The 15,854-nt window shown below is 40.4% G+C and overlaps 1 protein-coding gene across 2 annotated transcripts in view; it reads left to right on the forward strand.

Moving 5' to 3' along the window:
- The window catches only part of FRMPD1 (FERM and PDZ domain containing 1), a 106,151-nt gene that overhangs the window by 45,793 nt on the left and 44,504 nt on the right, over positions 1 to 15,854 (forward strand). The window contains exon 2 of one of the 2 annotated variants that reach the window (XM_039475299.2): positions 312 to 416. In XM_039475299.2, coding sequence (XP_039331233.1) covers positions 316 to 416 — 101 coding nt within the window. In that variant the 5' untranslated portion in view covers positions 312 to 315. Of the gene's footprint in view, positions 1 to 254; positions 417 to 15,854 lie in introns of those variants that run through there. The other variant, XM_074395060.1, reaches the window with a different exon arrangement.

Below are 15,854 nucleotides of genomic sequence, written 5' to 3' on the forward strand. Positions count from 1 at the left end.
TGGTAATGAGTCTCTTCCTGTGTGTCACAGTCACAAAGTTTGAGAAACATTATCAATTTTCCTCTCGTCTTTATGTTTAACTGTGTAAGATACAAACCCAATCTGTTTGCTGCAAGGTTGAGCATTGCTAAAGATGTTCACTCTGTGGACACTGAACACCTGTTTATGTTGATTTTAGACAAGAGGGGAACACGAGTTATTCGATCAGCATGTTTTACAATGGGCAAATACAGAAAGCATCATACTGATTTGTGAAAATCCTCCTGATAATATTTTGGTTAGCATCTTAAGAACACTCTTCTTCCTTTTAGGTAGATGGAAGAGCTGGAGACCAGTTTATTCCAGACACGGAAAGCACATAGAATAGAACAAATGGTGGCAAGATGGCTTCGGCGCTCTCGGGACAGCTCAGGCCGGTAAGGCTCCTGGGTTTGCAAAGATTTCCATCTGTAAAGGTTTGGTGTCCCGGGGGAGGAGCTTGTGCCAGTCCTGGCAGCACCTTGGGATCGTTGGTTGTCTTTGGCTTTCTTTGTTCTTAGACCATATGGTGGGAGCAGTATAAACAGGTCAGCAATTTTGCTGGAGTCCTTTTCCCTGTACCTTACTCCCAACATGTACCTACACACACACACACAAACACACTTACCCCAACTCACACACACATTTACAACATTTACAAACACACTCGCACACAGACTTATACACACAGAAATACACTCATACATACTCATACACACATGCATATACACTCTGGAGCACACATTCATATATACACTCTTTTGCTCTCTCTCTGTGTCACACACACACACCCCTTGTCTTAGTACTTGACATGAAAGTCAGGCAATCTGCTGTTTGTATTCTTCCAGTGTCTTCGTTTCCAGCAGCTGTTCCTTCCTTGCAGTCCCTATTTCATTCTAAACCAAAGAAAATGAAATCAAATACAGATCTGATTTCACGGCTACAGGAGAAGTTTAAAATATGGTCTGTTTAGAAGCGTTCATTTTTGCTCAGATTTCCCATCTGGCCCTGCCACAGAGATGAAATATTACGTGTCAGGTGTTTCTGAGATACACATTCCTCCTAAGGAACTGGAAACAGCTGTCCTGCTGCTGAGTCATAAACTTTGCTCAGGCTCCACTGCTCTGTGGCCAAGTTCTCTGATCCTCACACACTGAGGTCAGATAAGATGGGGCTGTTAGAATTAGCCCCATTTTACAGATGAAACACCTACGGCTCAAAGAGTGACTTGTTTAGGATCACTCTTACTTCATGCTCAGAAAGCTTAGATGGGTCCCCATTTATTATAGGAGGAAGTTTAAACATTTTTGGTCTGACATTTCAAGCCGCAATCCTTTCCAGCTATGTGTCTTACTACTCTGCTTCCTTCACAGTGTGCTTCAGCTAAAGGGAACTACTCATTGTTCTATTACAAGCACTCTGTCTTCTCCTTCACCCCTTGGACCTGGGCTCCTGTGCCAGATCCCTTCCTCCCATCTCCGTGTGGCCAGAATCCCCCACAGCTTAAGGCCTGGCTGAAATGCTGGGTCTTCCATGAAGTGTTCCTCGGTCTAGAATCAGGATGAATTTCTCCTGTGGGACTTCATAGTATTTTATTTGTAGCATTGGCATTGTGCTTCCCCTGGGGCATTCAACTTATTCGAGCCCATTCATTTTCTTTCTTCTAGGCCTGCCTTCTGTGAGGTCAGGGAAAGTACTGGCCTTCTCTCTGGCCCAAAAGTGATTGTCTTGCAGGAGTGTTGTAGCTGGTCTGGAAGTGCTTAATGAATGAATGGCAGAACTGCTAAGCACGTTGTTTCCCACAGTAGGGTCTACAGAACCTAGCCCCGTGTGATACTGCTCCATTAAAAGAGATTCTGTGGCCATGTATGTTTGGGGAATGATGTGTCCTATATCCTACTTCTGCCTCCCCTCACTTGGTGATTTATTATGCACATTATGCACATAATACAGATTAAAGGCTCTGAGAAGTCCCACAGAAAAAGAGATCTGTTTAACTTGACGTTGCCTAGATATTTGACCTTGGAACCCTCTTAACATCCTGCTTTCTCACAGACTGTAGAGGAAAGGTAATGCTGACCTCTAGTAAGTTTTTTTTCCCACATCTCTTTTGAGATATATGACCATAAAATTTGCCCATTTAAACTGTACAATTCACTGATTTTTAGTATATATTTGTATATATACAGAATTGTGCAACCATCACCACAATCTAATTTTAGAACATTTTCAATACTATAAAAAGAAACGGCCGGGCGCGGTGGCTTAAGCCTGTAATCCCAGCACTTTGGGAGGCCGAGGCGGGTGGATCACGAGGTCAAGAGATCGAGACCATCCTGGTCAACAAGGTGAAACCCCGTCTCTACTAAAAATACAAAAAATTAGCTGGGCATGGTGGCGTGTGCCTGTAATCCTAGCTACTCAGGAGGCTGAGGCAGGAGAATTGCCTGAACCCAGGAGGCGGAGGTTGCGGTGAGCCGAGATCGTGCCATTGCACTCCAGCCTGGGTAACAAGAGTGAAACTCCGTCTCAAAAAAAAAAAAAAAAAAAAAAAGAAACCCTGTGCCCCTTAGCAGTCACTTCCCATTCTCCCCTCTGCCACTTCCAGGTAACCACTAATTTACTTTATTTTTTTCTTTTTTGAGGCAGAGTCTCACCCTGTCACACAGGGTGGAGTGCAGTGGTGTGATCTCAGCTCACTGCAGCCTCTGCCTCCCAGGTTCAAGCAATTCTCATGCCTCAGCCTCCCACATAGCTGGAACTGCAGGCGCGTGCCACCATGCTACTTTCTATAGATTTGCCTATCCTGGATATTTCACATAAATGGAATTACACAGTGTGTGTTCTTTTGCTTAGCATAATGTATTATTTTGCCTAGCATAATGTGTTATTTTGCTTATCGTACTGACATGGATCAGTATGACATGTCATAGTGTGGATCAGCATTTCATTCTTTTTTATTGTCAAATAATGTTCCATTATGGAATATTTTCTTTGTTCATTCATCAGTTGGTTTAACATAGACATTTGGGTTGATATATAAAGCCAAATAAGATTAGATAGATAGGTAGATAGATACGTATGTGATATGAACATTTGAGTTGTTTCTACTTTTGGACCATTATGAATAATGGTGCTATGAACATTTGTGTAAAAGTTTTTGTTTAAACATATTTTCAGTTCTCCTGAGTATATACTTAGGAGTGGAGTAGTTGGGTCACCTAGTAACTCAATGTTTAGTCTTTTGAGGACCTGCTAGACTGTTTCCCAGAGTGGACATGTCATTCAACCTTTCCACTAGCAGTATATGAATGTTCCAGTGCCTCTATATATTTGCCAACACTTGCTGCTATCTTTTTTATTGTAGCCATCCTAGTGGGTATGGAGTGGTGTCTTATTGTGGTTTTTATCTGCGTTTCCCTGATGGTTAATGATATTACACATCTTCCCATGTGTCTAGGGAGTTTTGCTTTCCAAGTGCTTGAGAAAGAGAAGAACAAAGAGAGAAAGTTTCCTGTCAGTGCCCATGGAAGACATAATTTCCATGTTTTTAGGATAAATCCCATGTACCGTTGTATGAATTTCTTCTCATCTCTAATCCTGGATGTCCTCAGATTGCTTGAAAATGATCAATAACTGAAAAAGCTAAGTATGGGGTAAAAAATTTCATTTTCCAGGAATAGACTAAATGGTACCACCTACCACCTTAGTCAAGAACCTGAGCATCATCCTGACTCCTTGAATCCACCCCATCAGCAGCTCCTCAGTTTGCCTTCAGAACTGTCCACCTCTCTGTCCCTGGGAGCCCTGCTAGGATCACTCACTTGCTTTTTCTCTGTTCCAGCTGATTCTCCACTTTGCAGCTATCGGACTTTTCAAAATGTAAAATGTTCCTGTCCCATGTTAGCCCCCAGCTCTACCCCACCCTAAACCATTCAGTGACTCACCTACCATTTTGCCATGACCTACAAGTCTCTTCACAGTCTGTCCCCAGCCCAAGTGTCCAACCTCACTTTGTTCCTCTTGCTCCCTTGCTCATCATTCTCCTTTGTTTTGCTTCTTTTCTTTTTTTTTTTGAGACGGAGTTTTTTGCTCATGTTACCCAGGCTGGAGTGCAATGGCGCGATCTCAGCTCACGGCAACCTCCGCCTCCTGGGTTCAGGCAATTCTCCTGCCTCAGCCTCCTGAGTAGCTGGGATTACAGGCACGCGCCACCATGCCCAGCTGATTTTTTTGTATTTTTAGTAGAGACGGGGTTTCACCATGTTGACCAGGATGGTCTCGATCTCTTGACCTCGTGATCTACCCGCCTCGGCCTCCCAAAGTGCTGGGATTACAGGCTTGAGCCACCGCGCCCGGCCGCTTTGCTTCTTTTCAATACCTAGAACTCATCAAGCTCATTCCTATCTCAGGGATTTTGCACTTGCTGGTCAGTTGGCCTGGAAAGTTCTTTTACTTCCTCTTTCTATGGCAGGTCTTTCTCTATCAGGTTACATTTAAACATCACCTTCTTTAGGAGGCCTTTTCTGACCACTTAAGACACAGAGAGTACTTTCTCCTGCTTGTTTCCTCCAGGCTACTTGCCCGCTCATCACACTTTCTAATGATGTATGTATTTATTTACTTGTTCATTATCACCTCTGCCATCATATGGCTTTTCTCCCCCAAACTTCCTGTCATATATGAGACCAGGGACCCTGACTTTTGTTTCTGCCCCAACAGAGTGCCCAGTATGTAACAGACATTCAATAAATTTTTACCAATTAAGGGTTTTCATAGTAGGGGACTGTATTATTCATTGAAATATATTTAAAATGTCCATACTTCCTTCTTCCAAAAGGAATTTTTCATGATTACAGTTTTAAAACATGTGGGAAAATTAAAATAAGAAATGTTATAAATAGGTTGCAAACCAATCAGACTAAGGATTTAGCATTTGAATACTAACAGCCCTGAATTTCCTGGTAGCTGGAGCAAGAAATCAAGGAAGTGTATTGAAATGTCTTCTGTAGTGCAGAAAGAGGAAATATAGATATGCATCTGGAGTCACATAATTTTACATGAATATTTTAGCAATTCTGTTTTTTTTTCTGACTTTTAAAAACTCAGTCATTTCAGCCAGTTGTACTTGCTTTACTTGCCATTGGCATTTTTTCCCCATAAAATTTAAATTAGCACCCAGCTAATTTTTATATTTTTAGTAGAGGCAGTGTTTCATCATGTTGGCCAAGTTGGTCTCAAACTCCTGACCTCAAGTGATCCACTGGCCTCAGCCTCCCAAAGTGCTGAGATTATAGGCGTGAGCCACCTTGACCAGCCTCATTGCCTACTAAACTGAGCTTTTATTACTCTTCATTTTCAATGTTTTTACTGTTACCCACTATTCCATCATATTAACTTTAGAGACATTTTATTATACTATTAAAACAAATAAGCATGAAATTTACTGAATTCACTCTGTCTTTCTGTTTGTTTTTTTTTTTAGTCAGGATCTTGCTCTGTTGCTCAGGCTGCAGTGCAGTGGGGTAATCTTGGCTCACTGCAACTTCCACCTCCCAGGTTCAAGTGATTCTCGTGCCTCAGCCTCCCAAATAGCTGAGATTACAGGTGCGTGCCACCACACCCAGCTAATTTTTGTATTTTTGGAAGAGACAGGGTTTTACCATGTTGGCCACGCTGGCCTTGAACTCTTGACCTGAAGTGATCTGCCCACCTCAGCCTCCCAAAGTGCTAGGATTACAGGCATGAGCCACTGCACCCCACCAAGATTTACCGAATTCTCTTATGCTTAATCTAGAAATATTAGTTTTATAGAGCAAGATCTAAAGAAACATAAAGAACTTAACGCGACTTTGTGCTTTCTTCACTGCTTGGTTTTATCCTTGGGGCTTGAAAAGATGATTTCTTTTAACTTATCTTGAATGTTAATACTAATGAACATGCAGTCTACACACACAATGATACAAGGCACATACCTGCATGCATGCGTACACACCTACATGTGTGCACACAGGGACACACGTGCACACCCACACCCACACACACATTTTGGCATCTTAGTGTCAGAAGCCCTTGCTGCTGGTCTTACGCACTTTCCAAATTTACTTGGTTATTACAACTATAAGTAGTCTATTTATTAATTTTAAGAATGGTTTTGTTAAAACCTTTCTAATACTATTGATCTTTCTAATACTATTAATGGTGTAGAAAGACCCTTTTGGACACCAATTTTTTTTTTTTTTTTTTTTTTTGAGACAGAGTCTTACTCTGTCACCAGGCTGGAGTGCAGTGGTGTGATCTCCGCTCACTGCAACCTCCACCTCCTTGGTTCAAGTGATTCCTGTAGCTCAGCCTCCCGAGTAGCTGGGACTACAAGTGCCCACCACCAAACCCAGCTAATTTTTTGTATTTTAGTAGAGACGGGGTTTCACCAAGTTGGCCAGGATGGTCTCAATCTCCTGACCTCATGATCTGCCCACCCTGACCTCTCAAAGTGCTGGGATTATAGGTGTGAGCCACTGCGTGCAACCTCAGACACCAATTTTTTTATTGTATTTTGACCCATAGGCATAAGTAGAAAGCTTTGAGAATAGTCTGGAAGGCTCCTGGACTACATTTGCAGAGTTGCCGTTATTTCCTGAACTCTGTTTTTAAAGTAATAATGGAAGAATTTCTCCTTTCAACTGTAGGAGTACTACCTTCACAATATCCACAGTGAATGGCCTCCTGGAAATTGTTACAGCCACAAGCACATTCCTGTGATTGTGACTACATGCTACATTTCTCTCTGGTACAGACTGCTGCCTCTATTTCTGCTTTCTTTGAATAGTCTTTACATTATGAAATCCAGTTTATTCCAGATTTAGCTTTTAAAATCACTCAAGCTGAACATAATAAAGTGTTTAAACATAGATTCAAAATTGTTTCTTCACATCCTGCTGGAACTCGGAGGTGAATTCTTTGTCATTACAGGATAGAGGTAAAATATATTTTCCAAAATAACAGAGAGCAGATAAAAAGCCAGAGAGTATTTGAAGTGCAATCAGTATCCATCTGGTAGTTTTCCTTTTCAGTGTTATTAACCAGCTCAATATAAACTTATGAGCTATGAAATGTAGAATTCATCTGCACAAAACTGTTTTCATGATAAATGTAACATGTTTTTTTCTGGATTCTACCTTAGGGTATATCCAGTTATCTAGCAGGAATTTCATTAGTGTAACTGTAGGCCTTCTGTTCTTCCAGTGTAAGATCACAAAAATGACCTCACATTTATGGTTTGAAACTACTACCAAGGCAGCAGAAATATGTTTTGAGAAAGGTGCTTAGTTTGATATTTATAAGATGCTTCAGAGGAGGAAATTTTGTTGCAGAGATCATTTCCTTTAGCTTACTGTCAATATTAAATGTTCTCTGTGAGGCGAGGCCACAGTTTGGTCATATACTTAGGTTAATCCCTTTCCAAACAAATGCTAGAACATGGCCTTTGGGGAAAATGTCAAATCCAGACTTTGGGCCAAAGCCACCGGCACTGTCCAGGGATTAGTCAACACAGTGTAGTGTCTTTGTCCACGCTTGTGGAGGACCGCTCTCTTCCAGATGGAAGCTAACAGCCTGCCCATTTGAAAAGCCTCAAAATGATTCTGCTGAAACGCTCTAGTAAGATTTGTTCTTTCTTTTGTTTTCCAAACAATTATTAAGCCCTACTCTCTGAGTGGTACTGAGTTCAGCACATGGGACAAGAAATAGGTGGTTCTTACCACACAAACTAGTCCAGAGAGGACAAGAGACTTTACACTGGTCTGTAGGTGCATTTAGTAGGAGATATTTCCACCAAAATCAGATGACTAAGTAGGAGTTGAGAGCATGACTGGATATGTTGGGGAAATTGTGTGTGTGTGTGTGTGTGTGTGTGTGTGTGTGTGTGTGTGTGTGTGTGTTTTGGAGGCAGGTGAGTTATTCTAGACAGAGGGAAGAGCTTGCCCAAAGGCCAATGTGTTTGAGGAACTTAGAGGAGACTAGTCTGGCTGGAATAAAAATATCAAAGAGAATGAATGACTTGGTTCTTGAGGCTGGAGTGATGGGCAGGAGCTCTATTAAGCCACATTCGGGATTTTTAATTAGGCCATTTAGTCAGGGGAGACACGCTGTGAAACAGGATTGTGTTTATGAAATCAGTCTGGCTGCTAGATGGAGAATCATTCAGGAGAGATGAGGGTGGAAAGCTGGGAGACCAGTTAGGAGCTCAGTAGAAATCTGTCAGTAGGGCTGGTGATGGGGGCCTGAAACAGAATGGGGGCTGTGGAGATGGAAAGAAATGGATCCTTTCTGAGATCTTTTCATGTTGTGACTGATTTGAAGGGTGAGAGTGGGGGAAAGTCAAGGATGACTCTGGGATGCTGGCTTGAGCAATTGTCAGTATCCTTACTGAGCTCTGAGACATGGAGAAGGTAAGTTCTGATTAGGGCAATAGTCATAGGGTTGAGCTATACATCGAATTAAGCAAACATAAAGGAAAATGACGAACTTGCAACTGTGTTATTTTCAAATTGCTGTTTATTACTGGTTGTATATGCATTTTTACCTTTTGCTAATTATATTAGAGGTATAACTATATTAGCAGTACCATTTTAGATATATATAGTATTTAGCTCATTTATTTGCCCAATAAGCACCCATGCTTCCTGTGAGCAAAGATCGTCACTAGACAATGTGGGAAATATAGAGGTGGATAAAATATGGCTCCTCCTCCCAAGGAATGAACACTCTATTAAGGGTAACAATATATGGAGTCAGATAACTTTAAATAAAAGTTTGGGTATTCAAAGCCATAAGAGAGAGTCAGAGCTCCAAGATGAGAGTACTTATGTCTGGCTAGGAAATCAGAGGAGGAAGATGTGACCTTTGAGCTGGACCTTGACTTGGCCTCACACTTTCTGCAGAGACAGTTGCATAAGCTGAGGCCCTGGGGTAAAACTGATGTTGTAGCTAAGACCAGTCTGGAGTGAAGGCTTGGGAAGGGGCGTGGTGGGTGGCCGCTGGCCTGAGGACACAGGTCCATGAGGGCCTGGTTGAGGAGTTTGGCTTTTGTTCTGTGGGTGGAGGGGAATTATTAGGGGCGGAATGATCCCAGCTCTCACTTAGGAAGGGTAAACCACAGCTGACAGGGTGTCCTGGAAGGGTATTTTCTAGGCTGTTTCATTGTATGAAGCATATAGACCCCTAACACTTTTTGATGTGGAGTCTTTGGGGTAATTCTTTGTTGTGTTTGGTTTATCTATTTCCTATTGGGTTGTTTTGAGTTTTCCTACTATTCTAAATAAAGCTGTGATTGATATTTTTGAATGCTCAGGAATCAGGGTTTTTTTTTCTTTTTCTTTTCTTTTTTTTGAGATGGAGTTTTGTTCTTTTTACCCAGGCTGGAGTGCAATGGCATGATCTTGGCTCACCGCAACCTCCGCCTCCTGGGTTCAGGCAATTCTCTTGCCTCAGCTTCCTGAGTAGCTGGAATTACATGCACGTGCCACCACGCCCAGCTGATTTTTTGTATTTTTTTTTAGTAGAAACGGGGTTTTACCATGTTGACCAGGATGGTCTCGATCTCTTGACCTCGTGATCCACCCACCTTGGCCTCCCAAAGTGTTGTGATTACAGGCGTGAGCCACCGTGCCTGGCCCAAATCAGGGTTTCTTGAGCTCATAGTCTCTTCTAGAACTTTACTAGGCATGGGAGACATGGAGATTAATGGGTGCCATGCTTGTTTTTAGGAACTCATGGTCCAGCATGAATAATATTATATATTTTCCTTTGTGGTCATCACTTCAAGGAATACCAATCAAAATGGTTACAGAAGATCAAATTTAAAATTTAACTTCATGTTACAGTTTCACCAGTGATTTCCTAGGGGGTTTGAATTGCCAATTTATATTGTCATCCCTTAATCTCAGGACCAGCACATGTTGGGTCTTATTATTTGTATTTATATTTGGTATGACACGTGCTAGTACTCCATAGCCCTTTCGGTTGTACATGTTCTGTGTTAATTACCAGCTTGCTTTCTTCATCTAAGAGCTGTCAGTTCACTTGCTTTGAGCATGTGAAATGTGGGTATCTACTCTATGTATTTATGCCCATTCTTCATATATTTGTATTATAAGCTTTTCCCACTCCAAGATTTTATTTTGATTTACTTATTTTCAACTGCTTTATTGATAGATAATTTAGATACCATACAATTCACCCATTTGAAGTGTACAATTCAGTGGTTCTTAGTGTATTGACAGAGATCTGCAACTGTCACAAATCCATTTTGGAAGGTTTTCATCCCCCACAAAAGAAACCTATACCTATTAGCAGTGACTCCCAAACCTTCCAAACCTCCCAAACCTCCCTCCCTGAAGCCTTGGACAATCACTAGTCCACTTTCTGTCTCTATAGATTAGTCTGTTCTAGATATTTCACATAAGTGGAATCATACAGTATGTGGTCATTTGTGACTGGCTTTCACTTAGCCAGATTCATCCATCTTGTAGCATGTATCTGTATTTCATTCCTTTTTATTGACAAATATGTTGTTGTGGAATACTGTATTTTATTTATCCATGTCATTAGTTGATGGACATTTGAGTTGTTTCTACTTTTGGACTGTTACAGAAAATGCTGCTATAAATCTTCATGTCCAAGTTTTTGTGGACATATATTTTCATTTCTCTCTGGTACACACCGGGGAGTGGAATTGCTGGATCATGTTGTACACCATGGTTAGTTTTTAAGAAACTTCCAAACACTTAAAGGACTTTCTAGAATTTCGATTCAGTTTCATTGGTGAAAGCTGCACCATGCAGTTTTGATTCTTGCCTTTCTCTGAAAGGAGTGCTTATTTTTCAGCTGTAACTTTTCTGAAATCTAAGTATTTCTGATAAAAATTTAGAGTCCAAATTGATACGCACTATAAGTGTAAAATAGACACTGGATTTTAAAGATTTAATATGAAGAATGCAAAATCTCTCATCAATAACTTATGTATTAATTACATGTTGAAATAATACTATTTTGATATATTGAGTTAAATAAAATATGTATTATTAAAATTTATTTTACTTATTTTTTTCCCTGTTTTCATGTAGCTATTAGAAAACTTAAATTTATGTATGTGGTATGTATATTCCATTTGGATCACACTGCTATAGAAGTAGTGCTAATGTACCTATCAAAGAATGTAGCCCCAGTTTGAAACCTACTTCCCAGCTGTGTGACTTTAAGCAAGTTAAAGTCTCTTGGAACAAGATTTAGTCTTTTCCTATAGTCATTCCTATAAAATAGGAATACCAATCATATCTACCTCACAAGTTTATTTTGAGGGTTGAGTGAGATATATATACTTATATATGTTAAATCACTTCCTAAAATATAGTTAATATTCATAAATGTTGTAATTATTGTTATTGCTATCATTACCATCAATTTGGCAAGTTTTTTTTTAATCTGGAAGAATTTTTTATTGCTATAACATTAAATCTACATTTAATTTAGAACTTTTATTTTTTGATATTTCGTCTTTCCATCCAGGAACCCAGCATAGCTTTAACCCAGTTATTGTGTTTTCCTTTATTGCTTTAAGGAAAGTTGTATTTTTTTCTTTAAATAAATCCTTCTTCCCCTGAATTACATTAATACACATCACTAGTTTTGTTACTTGAATCCTTTCTTGGGATTTTCCAGATATTTAGCATTCGCTCATCAAGAATGCCTAACACCAAATGTACATTCACTTACTCTGCTGTTAATGAATTGCTGAATGCTTTTTGTGGCTGTGTTTTGTTTCGTTTTGTTTTTAAATCCATGTGCCAGTTGAAAGACACTTGAGCTCTTTTTTTATTTTTGGTATTTATGAATAAAACCACTATAAACATATACATACTAATTTTCATGTGAACATTAAGCCTTCATTTCTCTTGGGTAAATACCTAGGAATTAAACTGATGAAACATGAAGTAAGGGTATGTTTAATGTTGTAAGAAACTGACAAACGATTTTTAAAGTGGCAGTACCACATTGCATTCCCACGAAGCATGTATGAAATTTTCAGTCGATCCACAACCTCATCAGCACTTGGCATTGTCAGGTTTTTAAAAAGCAATTCTAAAGAATGTACAGTGGGGGCTGGTCATGGTGGCTCACACCTATAATCCCAGCATTTTGGTAGGCTGAGGCAGGAGGATTGCTTGAGGCCAGGAGTTTGAGACCAGCCTGGGGAACATAACAAGACATTCTCTCTCTGTCTAAGAATATAGACTGGATGCAGTGGCTAACACCTATAATCCAAGCACTTTGGGAGGTCAAGGCAGATGGATCACCTGGGGTCCAGAGTGTGAGACCAGCCTGACCAACACGGTGAAACCCCGTCTCTACTAAAAATACAAAAAATTAGCCAGGTGTGGTGGCACAGGCCTGTAATCCCCAGCTACTTGAGGGTGAGGCAGGAGAATTGCTTGAACCTGAGAGGAAAAGGTGGTAGTGAGCTGAGATTGCACCATTGCACTCCAGCCTGGGCAACAAGAGTGAGACACTGACTCAAAACAAAACAAAACAAAACAAAACAAAACAAGAATACAGAGTAGTATCTCATTGAGGTCTTAATTTGTCTTTCCCTACTGACTAATAGTGTTGCATATCTTTTCTTTCTTTCTTTTCTTTTTTTTTTTTTTAACATATATATGTCATTGCACTTTAGGTTCTGGGGTACATGTGCAGATCATGCAGTATTGTTGCATAGGTATATAAATGGCAACGTGGCTTGCTGCCTCCATCCCCCCATCACCTGTATCTAGCATTTCTCCCCATGTTATCCCTCCCCAACCTCCCTACCTTCTGCTGTCCCTGCCCTATTCCCCACCAACAGACCCCAGTGTGTGATGCTCCCCTCCCTGTGTCCATGTGTTCTCATTGTTCAACACCCACTTATTATTAGTCAGAATATGCAGTGTTTGATTTTCTGTTCTTGTGTCAGTTTGCTGAGAATGTTCATTTCCAGATTCATCTATGTCCCTACAAGGGACATGAACTCATCGTGTTTTTATGGCTACAGAGTATTCCATGGTATATATGTGCCACATTTTCCTTGTCCAGTCTATCATTGATGGGCATTTGGGTTGGTTCCAGGTCTTTGCTATTGTAAACAGTGCCACAGTGAATATACATGTGCATGTGTCTTTATAAGAGAACAATTTACAATCCTTTGGATATATACCCAGTAATGGGATTGCTGGGTCAAATGGAATTTCTATTTCTAGGTCCTTGAGAAATCACCACACTACCTTCCACAATGGTTGAACTAATTTACACTCCCACCAACAGTATAAAAGTGTTCCTATTTCTCCACATCCTCTCCAGCATCTGTTGTCTCCAGATTTTTTAATGCTCACCATTCTAACTGGAGTGAGATGGTATCTCAATGTGGTTTTGATTTGCATTTCTCTAATGACCAGTGATGATGAGCATTTTTTCATATGTTTGTTGGCTTCATATGTCTTCGTTCGAAAAGTGTCTTGTTCGTATCCTTTGCCAACTTTTGAATGGGTTGTTTTTTTTTTTTTCTTGTAAATCTGTTTTAGTTCTTTGTAGATTCTGGATATTAGCCCTTTGTCAGATGGGTAGATTGCAAAAATTTTTTCCCATTCTGTTGGTTGCCAGTTCACTCTAATGATTGTTTCTTTTGGTGTACAGAAGCTCTTAAGTTTAATTAGATCCCATTTGTCTATATTGGCTTTTGTTGCCAATGCTTTTGGTGTTTTAGCCATGAAGTCTTTGCCTATGCCTATGTCCTGAATGGTTTTCCCTAAGTTTTCTGGTAGGGTTTTTATGGTGTTAGGTCTTATGTTTAAATCTTTAATCCATCTGGAATTAATTTTAATGTAAGGTGTAAGGAAGGGGTCCAGTTTCTGCTTTCTGCACATGGCTAGCCAGTTTTCCCAACACAATTTATTAAACAGGGAATCCTTTCCCCATTGCTTCTTTCTGTCCAGTTTGTCAAAGTTCAGATGGTTGTAGATGTGTGGTGTTGCCTCTGAGACCTCTGTTCTGTTCCATTGGTCTATATCTCTGTTTTGGTACCAGTACCATGCTGTTTTGATTACTGTAGCCTTGTAGTATAGTTTGAAGTCAGGTAGCGTGATGCCTCCAGCTTTGTTCTTTTTGCTTAGGATTGTCTTGGCTATGCAGGATCTCTTTTGGTTCCATATGAAGTTTAAGGTGGTTTATTCCAGTTCTGTGAAAAGGGTCATAGGTAGCTTGATGGGGATAGCGTTGAATCTATAAATTACTTTGGGCAGTGTGGCCATTTTTGCAATATTGATTCTTCCTAACCATAAGCATGGAATGTTTTTCCATGTGTTTGTGTCTTCTCTTATTTCCTTGAGCAGTGGTTTGTAGTTCTCCTTGAAGAGGTCCTTTACATCCTTTGTTAGTTGTATTCCTAGGTATTTTATTCTCTTTGTAGCAATTGTGAATGGGAGTTCGCTCTTGATTTGGCTCTCTTTTAGTCTGTTATTGGTGTATAGGCATGCTTGTGATTTCTGCACATTGATTTTGTATCCTGAGACTTTGCTGAAGTTGCTTATCAGTTTCAGGAGATTTTGGGCTGAGACGATGGGGTCTTCTAAATATACAATTATGTCATCTGCAAATAGAGACAATTTAACTTCCTCCTTTCTTAATTGAATACCCTTTATTTCTTTTTCTTGCCTGATTGCTCTGGCTAGAACTTCCAATACTATATTGAATAGGAGTGATGAGAGAGGGCATCCTTGTCTAGTGCCAGATTTCAAAGGGGATGCTTCCAGTTTTTGCCCATTCAGTATGATATTGGCTGTGGGTTTGTCATAAATATGTTTTATTATTTTGAGATACATTCCATCGATACCTAGTTTATTGAGAGCTTTTTTTTTTTTTTTTTTTTTTTTTTTTGAGAAGGAGTTTCGCTCTTGTTACCCAGGCTGGAGTGCAATGGCGCGATCTCGGCTCACCGCAACCTCCGCCTCCTGGGTTCAGGCAATTCTCCTGCCTCAGCCTCCTGAGGAGCTGGGATTACAGGCACGTGCCACCATGCCCAGCTAATTTTTTGTATTTTTAGTAGAGACGGGGTTTCACCATGTTGACCAGGTTGGTCTCGATCTCTCGACCTTGTGATCCACCCGCCTCGGCCTCCCAAAGTGCTGGGATTACAGGCTTGAGCCACCGCGCCCGGCTATTGAGAGCTTTTAGCATAAAGGGCTGTTGAATTTTGTCAAAGGCCTTCTCTGCGTCTATTGAGATCATCGTGGTTTTTGTCTTTGGTTCTCTTTATGTAGTGGATTACGTTTATAGACTTGTGTATGTTGAACCAGTCTTGCATCCCTGGGATAATGCCTACTTGGATAGACAAGTTTTTTTGATGTGTTGTTGCAATCTGTTTGCCAGTATTTTATTGAAGATTTTTGCGTCAGTGTTCATCATGGATATTAGCCTGAAGTTTTCTTTTTTTGTTGAGTCTCTGCTGGGTTTTGGTATCAGGATGATGTTGGTCTCATAAAATGATTTGGGTAGGATTCCCTCTTTTTGGATTGTTTGGAATAGTTTCAGAAGGAGTGGTACCAGCTCCTTTTTGTATGTCTGGTAGAATTTGGCTGTGAACTCATCTGGACCTGGGCTTTTTTGGTTGATAGGCTATTAATTGCTACCTCAACTTCAGCCTTTGTTATTGGTTTATTCAGGGTTTCAACTTCTTCCTGGTTTCAGCTTGGGAGGGTGCACGTGTCCAGGAATTTATCCATTTCTTCCAGGTTTACTGGTTTATGTGC

The sequence above is a fragment of the Saimiri boliviensis genome, chromosome 2, assembly GCF_048565385.1.
Source record: "Saimiri boliviensis isolate mSaiBol1 chromosome 2, mSaiBol1.pri, whole genome shotgun sequence".
In the NCBI taxonomy this organism is placed as follows: domain Eukaryota; kingdom Metazoa; phylum Chordata; class Mammalia; order Primates; family Cebidae; genus Saimiri; species Saimiri boliviensis.